This window comes from Nestor notabilis, unplaced genomic scaffold (assembly GCF_000696875.1).
Source record: "Nestor notabilis isolate BGI_N333 unplaced genomic scaffold, ASM69687v1 scaffold1133, whole genome shotgun sequence".
NCBI lineage: Eukaryota > Metazoa > Chordata > Aves > Psittaciformes > Psittacidae > Nestor > Nestor notabilis.
In genome coordinates this window covers 58,371-69,294 of record NW_009920416.1, presented here as the reverse complement: position 1 = coordinate 69,294, position 10,924 = coordinate 58,371, and the positions used below count along the sequence as shown (strand labels likewise).

The following is a 10,924-nucleotide window of genomic DNA, read 5'->3' as shown; positions in this document are numbered from 1 at the left end:
CTTTTAACAAGATTACAGTCCTTCCCAGCAATGTGAAGGATTGAAAGTGAGTCAGGCTCCAGAATTCCCTTAAAATGCACGTGATTTAAAAGCTTTGCTTGAAACAGCTATTTACAGTTTAAAAGAAAAGTAAGAAAAAAACAAACAAACCCAGAAACCTGGGAGAAAACCCCCCAACCAACCAAACCAAGCCAAGAGAAACTTCAACCTTTGTATCTCAAAATTCTCATTTCAGGTGTCTTGTAGACAGTCCCTGGTTCCAGGTGATATCCTATGACCTACTGACAGGAAAGAGTTCACAAGGTCCCTTCCTCAAGGATTAATATTTGTAACAAGAAAGATATTTTAGCTCAGTCAAAAAGTAAATAAAACAAATAAGGACTCAAAGATAGGATTCAGCATCCAAGCCTTCTGATGATATTCTTGAAGCTGTTTTCCTCCTGTTGTGTCACAAACAGTCATTCTGTGTATTTCTGGGTTTTTTTCCAGATGATGAAATTAGTTTACCAGTCCACAGGGACTATTGGGATTGTGGCATTTTCTCCTGTTTGGGTTCCTGTAAAGGTGCCAAGGAGGAGATGAGATGAATCAGCAAGTATATGAAGAATAATCACAGCTGAAAATAAAGGTGTGTTATTTAGCTCTGGATTTAGGACTGTATAGCTTTTAACCTATCAAATAGATTATATACCCTGTAAAAAAGTAGCACGTTTCTTTTGCCTAGGAGCAACACAAAAGCAGGGGCTCTTGGATTCGGGAAGGGGAGCATAAACAGTGCCTTTCCTTCAGGGACAAAAGTGCCTGGGCTGTAGAAAGTAAAAATGCTCTGTTGTCCCTTGGTCTTACCAAATAAAACATGCAAAATAGCACAGCTAAGGAGGAAGCACCTAGTCCTAGTGCATCAAAAGCACCCCGGTTAGTTCAGCTGGGGCCTGTGATTTCAACACCACTTTAAATAGAAAATACTTTTCTCGTGGAAAATCAGCATTGCTGATCTTCATCTCTGCTGTAAGGTCAGGAAGGATCTGGGGCCATGAACCGAAACTTGCTGAGAAGTCATCCCCCAAGGGCCACAAGGCTCGTCCCAGCTCTTGGGCGGGTCTTCCATTGGGGGAGAGGGGTGGGAGGTCTCTGCACTCCTCCTTTTGAAATGAAGGAGCTGGGCACAGAGGCGAAGGCAGAGATGTCTCCGGTCCTCACCTGCTTGCTGGTTATCCTGGCGTGCTGCTCGGGATGCCAACACCATGCCTGCCGCTGCGTGGGAACAGTCTTCATTTGTGAGGAGAGCAAAGTGGTCCAGGTTCCCCGGGACATCCCTGCCAACACCACCGAACTGTAAGTAGGGAGAGGGATTGGTTGTGAGCAGCAGCGTTGCGCTGGCTCTCAAAACAAACTGCTGCTTGGCAAGCCAAGGGTTGGGTTCCTAGGGAGTCACTCAGGAGACTTGCACCAGCTGTTTGGAAAGCACAGCCCTTCCTCCGCTGCTCACTTAATTACTTCTTGAAACTCCTCTCCGTTACTCTAATTGTGCTCATTTTAAGAGCTCTGTTAAGAAAAGATTGGTACCTTAGAATGCAAAGCGAAGCCTAAATTTTAAACAAGCTTCCCTGGTGCTGTGACAGTAATCTGAAACATAAAGCCTAAGCTTTCTTTACAGCTTGTGTAGTGCAACTTGTCTGCCCCAAACAACCTGATGATGAGCCTTTGCATTTGTGCTTCAGGAGCTTTCTAAAAGGTTTGTGCTTGTTTGCCAAGCAGCAACTTAATGTTTTCTTCCTGAAATCAGAAAGGCATTGCAGAAAGGACTCTGATAAACATTCAGAGAGTTATCCTTCTCTATTATAGGAGCAGTTGGAGTGAGTAAACAATGTAAAGATACTGTCTTGCATTACTTGAGGAAGGGTTTTATCTATCTTAAAGCTTCTTTGTGTTTTCCATAAAGTAACATGAAGCTCTATGTTACATAAAGTAACATGAACTATATGACAGCTGTTTTCTGGGTCAGTAGCACAGGCGAGCAAAAGAGCTTAATACAGTGGCAAGTATTCAACTGTGCAAGCAGTTGTTTTCATTTTAATTTTTTTTAAAGCAAATTATATCCCCTCTTGCCTACACCCACAGCTGCCTGACATCATTATGACCTAAAGCAAAACCAAAAGGAGTAGTCCTGGATAAACCCTTTGATTTATAACAGAGTGGCAAGTTTGGAGGGAGGATGCAACAAAGAATGATATCTCACTAGTTGGAAAAATATAGCCCTATCCCAATGTTACACCCACAGTATACTCATGGTTACTGTCCCACCGTTCCTACGGCAGAAGTTTCCTTTCTTTCACAAGGAGTTATTATGCTCACTGAATAAGTAGACTGCAGTGAAAACTTGAGAAAAATGTCTGAATTAACCAGAGAAGGTCAGTAAAAGTGTAAATCATTCTGGCAACTAGAGGGAAAAATAATCCATCTGTGATTCAGGTCATCTAAATCCTGAGCTAACCGTGCTCCAGGCATACACTGCTAATTTTGTTTAATTTTGCTTTGATTGTTTCTTTAGATTACACAGTTACGGTTTGCCTTCTAGGGATTAAGCAAAAGCATTTTATAATTGTTTCTGCAAAGAAGCAGAGTTTTGTATCGCCCAATAGCACCTGTTACTAAAATGGGATTTGTTCACGGCAGATCCTTGTTAACTTCTTGAGGGTTTGTTGAGAATGCTAATTTGTGCATTCCTCAAGCATGAGTGTGTATTGTCTGAAACAGGCAGACTAGAATGTTAGTGTGACTGAAAACAGCAAACATCATTTCTTCTGGCAGCACTGTGCATGTACTGCGGTTAGAACCTCTCTACTTGACTCTCTTCTCACACCAGCTTTTGGGTCTTTGGGAAGCAATTCTGGTCTCATTCAATCAGTACAGCCCTGGGACAGATGTAGCATAGCTTAAAAATTTGTCCATGAAAACTATGTAGAGTTGCTTTGAATATACCAAATTGTAGTGCTACTGAAGCTAGATACATTAGCTGAAAAGCTATTAAGTGATAGATAAACCTCAGATTTTAGGTCAAAGGGGGATTCTAGAAGCCTTCCTATGCATCTCAGCTGAGTGCCCACCGGGGTGATTCAGGTGACTAAAATAGACCTTGCTGCTTCAGGTGATGTTGCAAATGGACTCTTGGTAACAGAAAAAGCTTTATGTTTCTTCAGAAAGCCTCAATGAGTCAAAAAAACCATCTTAAAATCAGACTATCAGCTCAAGCATGGGTGGTCACATTGTCTGAGGACCCTGTATAGGATACAAGCAGAGACATCTTTTTGCTAAGTACAGCTCCTGTAAGGTACATTTTTCACTTAAGAGCTCATTGTGGGAGTGCTGGATGCAGTCTATTTTCATTTGATGTAAAGGAGGGGGATTTTTACAATACACTTGGAGCTCTTCACCTTCTCTTGTATGGTTTTAAAAGCTTTCCTAAGCTATCTTAGAGTCCTTCCGTAGTGCCTTTTAGATGTTGAATAACATGTCAGTGAAAGCTTTGGAGCGATAATAGGAGCCTGATAAACCTCAAGCACTTCTGTTGCTGTGTGTTCTGTTCCACTTCATCTGTTTCTTAAGTTTGGACACTAGCATGTGGACAGCTCTGTTACCTGGTTAAAAACTCACGATAAAGGTAAAAATACAGCCCTTAACCATTATTTCTGCTCTCTGACATGGCTGATGTTATTATTGCTGTTGCTGTTACTTAGTTTTTGAGAGTTAGCCACTGACACCTGCTGCCATGATGGGTTTTGTTGTGAGACAGAGCTGAAGCTCAACAGGGAGTGTGAGCATTGTGGCATGGTTACGAAAGCCAAGGGTTGCTCCTGGTTGGATTAGCATCTGCTTTAGCAAGGGTGTTGCAAAGAAGAGGGATAGCAGCCTCTTATGGTAAGGAATTTGTGGAAACAGAGGAGGGATCAGAAAACATGGGGTTTCATTACTTTTCTTGCTGGCATATCTACTTTTTCACTTACAGGCCAAAATCTCATGAGAGGATAGTTACAACTGGTTTGTATGTTGCTTCTTACAGATTTGCAAGCACTCTGCAGCTGCCATGCTCTGAGTGTTTGCATAGGAGACTGTGGTTATTGTCTGCTTTGCTTTATAATTTCTGCCTGGAAGAGGAGTTGGAATCTTTAGCAATTGTTTTTAATTTTTTTATTTTATGGATACCAAAATGCATGTGAGAAATATAGATGGCTCTGACATGCAGCTCGTGAGGTAATCCATGAGAAACCAGAAGCCGTAAGTTCAGATGGGAAACAGAGGTTCATCTGTGTCGAAGTATTAACTATTAATTGCCTTGCAGAATGAGAGAGGGGGAGCAACTCAGTAGTCACCTAAGGCAGCTTACTCCTTGGAGGTTTTAAAAAGGCTTTAAAATCCAGTGTCAAGTGTTTTGATCCATGCTTAGTGTTCGTTAAGATTTCATTTAGTCATTAGAGGTCTTGGTTTGAGAAAGTAGCACAAACTAAAATCATTTTTTTCTCAGAACAGAAGGAATCCTTAAGATGTAGCAAACTCCTTTAAGCAGAAATATATGAATATCAATGGAGAATACATGTCAAAATGCCAGGAAAAGCTTACTCATTCTTTTACGGCACCCTTCCTTGCTTTTGGGTTTCTCATCTCAACAGTGCTTGAAATCACTGTTCTGGTATCCCAGGGAAGTAGCTCTTCCCAGCAGCTAGCTGCAACCATTAGTAGACTATACCTCTGATGTAAAAAAGAAAAGGGACAGTATAAGACAGCTTGGTCCAATTCTGCTTCCAATCCTGCAGTCATGTGAGAAAAATGCCAATATCAGCACCCTGTAATAAAAAGGTATCTGGAAATCAAATCTGGTCATATTGTATTTGTTGTAAAGAGAAACGTCCTTCAACTCAGTTACTTCCCTAATTTTTTCCTGCTCCTAAACTGTAGTCCCATGATGTTTAGCCCTTCTTAGCTGGCATACAACTGCAGCAGCCAGCAGCAGCATGTAGAGGTTGACCAATTGGTTCCTTTGGCCTGACCATTTATATGCCATGGAGATGATACAAGAAATATCTCTTGAGAATGAAAGCTCCTCAAAGAAAGCTTGCAAGCTTGGGTACGTGACTCAGCTAATGGAAAGGAATTGTTTAATGTGTTAGTGTGCTAGAGGCTTTAGAGGGAGAGTTGTGCCAGTTTTAGAAAGGAGGGACTAAAGCGACTGAAATAATTGACAACAGAGACAGTCCATCATTTGGCATCCATCTGTCAAGGTGCTATCTAAGAGGAAACTGCAGCTAAAACAAGTAAGGCCTAGGCTTGTTGATTCTGTGATTCTATGAGGTGTTTTGTGTTTTAAAAACTATTCTCTGGCTTCACTAGCCAGTTTAGCCATTGTCAGAGCAGTTTAGAGGTATGTTATGTAAAATGTTTTCTCCCAAGCATCTGCAAACTATAAACAGTGAGGTTTTTTTACTTGCTATCTGCATAGGTGTTTTTGTACAATTGCTCAAGGATGTTTATTTTAAGGCTATCAAGTCAAGGCTGGGTAGATGTCTGACCACTAAACAGTGGCTGCCTTGAAACAGCAAGTTCTGTGTTATGTACTTAGTCAGACATGCTTCCCTGCCACAGAAGCTGCAAATCATGTGGACAGTGGCCACAACACTGTTATTCATGGCTGCAATTTGGATATATTCATTATTAATGCTTTAAAACTTAAAGTTGAAATGACATTGAAACCTGCAAACAGTTACTGCTCAGGTGTTTATGCTGGTCAACTGACCTTAATCTAAGAAAGATGAAGTGTGGTGAGGATAAAGTAACTGAACAAAATGATGACCTGGGAAGTTTTCAAGTCCCTGTGTTATGGTGGTTAATCATATAGTTAATCAATAAACCCACATACTACCAGAAGGGGATGAGAATATTAGCAGAGCGGAACATATTGAGAACATATTACATGCCATCTAAAGCTTTTTTTGTTGTTGCTGTTGTTATTTGGGGTTTTTTTGTGTTTAAAACAGCTTTGTTTCTGCTAGGGTAGAAAAAAGTCTGCAGTCAGTGCTATGTTCTTCTCTTCCTGAATTTCTGATCAGTTCATACTTTGAAGTAGAAAGCTATGGAGGTTGTTGAATGGTCACTGGCTGTGTATCTGTGGGGTGGTCCAGCATTTATGCCACATTCTAGTTTTGCCATTTTCATTGGGAGGATAAAAAGAAATAAGCAGAGCATAAGAGGGAAAAGGAAGGAAAAAAGTGACACTAAAGTATAATAAACTCTGCAGGGCAGATCCTCAGCTAGTATAAATTACCAAGTATATATCTCTATAGAAAAAATCCAGTTTCCAAAGCTTCAGGAGCTTTTCTTCAACACAAGGAGGTATGCGGCACACAATAGGAGTTGCTTTGCAGTGCAGTACTGTCTGCTGGCTTACTCGTGAAATTATGGCAATAAACACACACAGCTGACTTAAATGGCTGCAGCTTCATGTATCTATGAAAGATGTATGACACAGAGAAATCAGAGGCCCGCTGTTATATCCCAATACATCTGCTACCAGACAAAATATGTTCTGGGGCTGGTCAGCTCCACAATCTGAAATAAAGCCTCTCTGTTAGACGTTTTAGGTATATTCTGCTTCAGTTCCTGTGAGGAATCAAAACATGACTATTGAATAAGATTATCATCAATGTTTTTCTATAGTGTTTAAGATGAAACTAGTCATTTGTAGGTGTTACATTTTCTTGTTTCAAAAGTGTCTTCATCTTGGGTGTCTCCCCATTCAAATCTTGTTTTATATAGTTATTAACTAGGAGAGTTTGACAGTAATGTTGTTCATTAGATGTGAACTGGTAAATACCAAGGTTTAGCATAGAGGCACAGCAAGAGATCAAACCCTAGTAAGAACAGAAAGAAATAGTTTTAAACTAAAATGTGGTTAAAATAGAGAAGTTGGTAAGCCTAGGGGACATTACAAGGTAGGATGGAGATGTATCTTTTAATTCTCGAAGAAGAACATGGATTACAACAATCACGAATTCATTGTTGTTATGCAGCAGTTAATTTCCTCTGCTCTGAATGGTATACCATGCTAAACTCTTCAATACTGTGGATGATTTCTTAGCTTCATTTTCTCCCCTTACTACAGCTTCTGTATTTTAGACTTTGTTACCTTCTCTTTTCTAATATTAAAGTGTATTAACTTCATCTCTCATCTCACCTAGGGAAGCCAAGTCACTTTGACACTGGGAATCCTACTGATACTGAAAGGTGATTATTGCTAGCTGGGAGAGCAGAGCATAGCCAGAGCTTTAGGGAAAAGTTTTCAATGGTTCTTTTATGAGTTTGAGAGAACTAAAGTGCTTACGTGCTTCTGTCTCAGCTTTGCTGAGTTGCCCTCCCATCCTTTCCATAGGGAGCTCAGGGAATTTATACAGATGGGGATGCAGAAAAGGGGCGGGGAGGGTGAGGGGGAATGCTATGCCTCTGACAGCAGGGTACAAGCTGCTGTACTGTAAGAGCCACCAAGTCAGGACAGCTCATGCATTCTCCCTGTATCTGAATACGCCTTCAGCTCCTCACTGAGCTTTACAAATGACAGCTCACGAATTTGAGTTAATCATTTTCTGGATCTGGCCCTTAGCAAAGTTGTATCAGCGTTGCAGTCCTGAAGAATAAAGCTCATTATCTCCCTCCAAACCCAGGCCATGCCTCTTAAATGAAAAAAAAAAAATAAAAAGCTTCTCAAATGCTTGATCTTCCCAGCAACATTTCTGATGTGTAATGGAGAAGAGATACCCAATGGAAGGTGCCTTTAATAGCTCCAAATTGAATTCCTCTGGAGGAGTATCACACACAAAATGTGTCGCCTGACAAGCCAGCAAGAGGAGGTCTGCTGTGCAGCTCAAGGGTTTGCTTTGCAGATGCCAAAGGGGTCTCATCAGGCTGGCAAGCCACTGAAAATACTGGGTATGTGGAGAGCTTGAGGGTGAAAGAAGGGAGTGGAGGAGGAGCACTGCAAGAACAGAGAGAATGATTGCATAGAAGAGATATGCCAAGTGAATATACATCCTGGAGGGGATAGCTGCGGTAACTGCCAGCAGTTTGTATGCAGGAGGGGATTCTGCAAAGCCAAACCAAATTATCTACTGAAGAAAAACAAACAAACCTGTTAGACACACAACTGAGGAGTGAAAGAAATCCATGCAAAGTTCAGCATGCTTGCTCTCCTCTAACTTGCTGGCATTTTTGTTAGTTCTGCTTAACTTTCCCAAGTGTCCTTGTGCAGGCAAGCTAAAAGATAATTGGGGTAGGTTCACAGCTAATTTAAATTGTCATAGCTTCATTAACTTCAGTGGAAAGAACGAAGTTCATTTTCACTGGCTGGTGATGGGGACCTCTGCCAGCCATGTGCTGTTGGTTTTGGCAGCAGCTGATTGGTAATTAATGTGTATGTGTTTGGTAAACAAGACACTTTGGGCAAAAAAGACAGGTATTATTTTTCCTAGAAGTCTATTAGTTTTACACAGCGAGAGACAAGCACTTTGATAGCAAAAGTCACTTTTCTTTGTTTAAGACCTTGACCTTTTCAGACAAAACCTGTAAATTATTTCACACTCTTAGTCTGTACTTTGATTGGACTGCTCTTATTAGCAGTGAAAGCTAACTCATTAAAATGAAGCTTATTTCAAATTAAAGTTCAGAGTCAAGCCTGGGTTTCATATAAGAGTATAGAAAATGATTTCTTCTAATTGTCTTGCATACACTGTAACATGGAGCCCAATTGCTGCCTTTACTCAGGTGCAGTTTCTTTTGGGGGTTCTAGCATCAGGAAAGCTTGTGATTTGTTTGCTTTGTGTTCTCCTCCAAATATACTTACGTGTTTCAGGAGCTCACTCAGCCTGGAAGGTATGGATGCTTCTTATCTCCCATTACCTTATCAAGCCACTCAGATGCATTTGCTCCTGGTTAGCTAGGGGAGAATTTACAGGCTGCTGTTACACGCACAGAGAGATATGTTTCAGAGTGAAAAGAAAACAGCCTTCAGCCCAACTCAGATGAACCAGTCTTTGTTTTTCATAAGTAAATTGAGCTTCCTGAGCTTCTGTCTTTGCCTGGACTAGCTAAATAATGCTGTAGCCTTGAGTGTAATATAGCCAGAACTTGCTGTACACAGGGCAGCCTCCATTCTAAATATATTCCCACTGGGTGAGCTGTGGGCTGAAGATTTCACCTCTGTCTGCTCTCTTATCTACTCAGGACTGTGGTTATTAATCAGCATTTAGGGTATTTGCCTAGAAATCATGTTTTTTGAATGTCTGTGGAACACTGCTGTGGTAATCATCCCACTGACATAAAGTTTCCCCATAGCACTCGTGGGGATGTACTTTATGATATGAGTCCTTGCCCAAATACAGCCAGTTAATCAGAATAATTTGTAAACACTTCTTTGTAAAAAATCTGTGAATCTTTAGTTGTTTTCCCAAACCACTACATACATAAACATGCAGTGGAGAAAACTTCCACGTTTTCAATGTTTCATTCATCTTTTTTTTTTTTTTTGAGAGCAAGGAGGGAATATACTTTCAAATGATGCTCAATGGATTTTTTAATTTGGAATAGTAGTGTGCGAGAAAGAACTGGATTGTTTGTGCGAAGACTAGAAAGTGGTACTTGTTCTCTCAGGAGAGTTTCTGCTATTCTGTATTTATGTTTTGGCTATAAAACTGTGGAATGCAGTGGGATACTCATAAAACAACCTCCCCTCACCCTTACCCCAAAATCAGATCCTACCCAAAGAAGTGAGAGGAGTAGTGTGTGTACATGAGCACGGGGTGTCTGTGTGTTTAACCTCTTCCTCCACCACTTTGATTTCAGGCAAAGATGATGAGAATGGAAAACAGCAGCATATATTTTAGACCTTTTAACAGTTTTCAGATATCTAAAGGGGCCAACAGGAAATCTGGAGAGGGGCTTTTGACAAGCGCCTGTAGGGACAGGACACGGGGGAATGGCTTTAACCTGACAGAGGGGAGATTTAAATGAGACATTAGGAAGAAGTTTTCCCCTGTGAGGGTGCTGAGGCGCTGGCACAGGGTGCCCAGAGAAGCTGTGGCTGCCCCCCCCCTGGCAGTGTTCAAGGCCAGGTTGGACACTTGTTTTGGTGGAGGTTTTTCCTGCCTGTGGCAGGGGTTGGAAATGGATGACCTTAAATGTCCCTTCCAACCCAAACCATTCTGGGATTCTGTGATATGTGTTGCTGTAACTGGTAAAATTGCCAAGGCTCAGGTTGAGAAAGTAGCAATGGAAGGAGGGACTGTCTGCCTGTCTTTTTCCCAGGCCAGGTGAGATGAGACAAAGGGATATGTGGTTATACAGGGTTGGTTTTCTTCACTGAGAAAGGTTGTCACTTGGGCAGGCTAAGCATTATAAAGGATTTTTTTACACCCCTTCTGAAAGCCTTTAAATGGTTTTATATTCTGTGCTATGCCTCATGCTTAGAAACGATCCATGGTGTAACACCCTTGGCTTTGGGAGGTTTGGATTTCAGTGCCAACTTCAGGGTAAACTTTGATTTCTTTTTGTTCCTTACTTGTGCCATCACATGATATAAATATATTACTCTATTGCCTTTAGTAGCCCAATAAGCATTTTTGAAGAATGAGCCTTTGCCAAAGGGCATCCTATTCAGTGGGAAGCACTCATGTCTGTGAAAGCCACGGACACTCACAGAGGTTACAAAGCAAATCTGTCTCCAGCAGTGGAAGCACAGCCTGTGCTACTGTCTCTAGCATCTCCAATCACTCCACAGCTGCAAAAAAGAAGCACAGATCAGACAAATCCATTTTTTCCTTCTTGTTAGCTACTAGGAAGTGATCAATTCTGAAGAGTCTTTCCTCGGAGTCCAGTCTCTCAGCAG

At 41.2% G+C, this 10,924-nt stretch overlaps 1 protein-coding gene across 1 annotated transcript in view; it reads left to right on the top strand.

The window, feature by feature from the left end:
* Window positions 1–1,033: 1,033 nt before the first annotated feature.
* LOC104402708 (follicle-stimulating hormone receptor-like) overlaps window positions 1,034–10,924 on the top strand; it is a gene marked incomplete at its 3' end in the record, with an annotated part of 68,108 nt that continues 58,217 nt past the window's right edge. Inside the window, exon 1 of the mRNA XM_010010657.1 lies at window positions 1,034–1,335. Within this exon, the coding sequence (XP_010008959.1) occupies window positions 1,034–1,335 (302 nt within the window). The remainder of the gene's footprint in view (window positions 1,336–10,924) is intronic.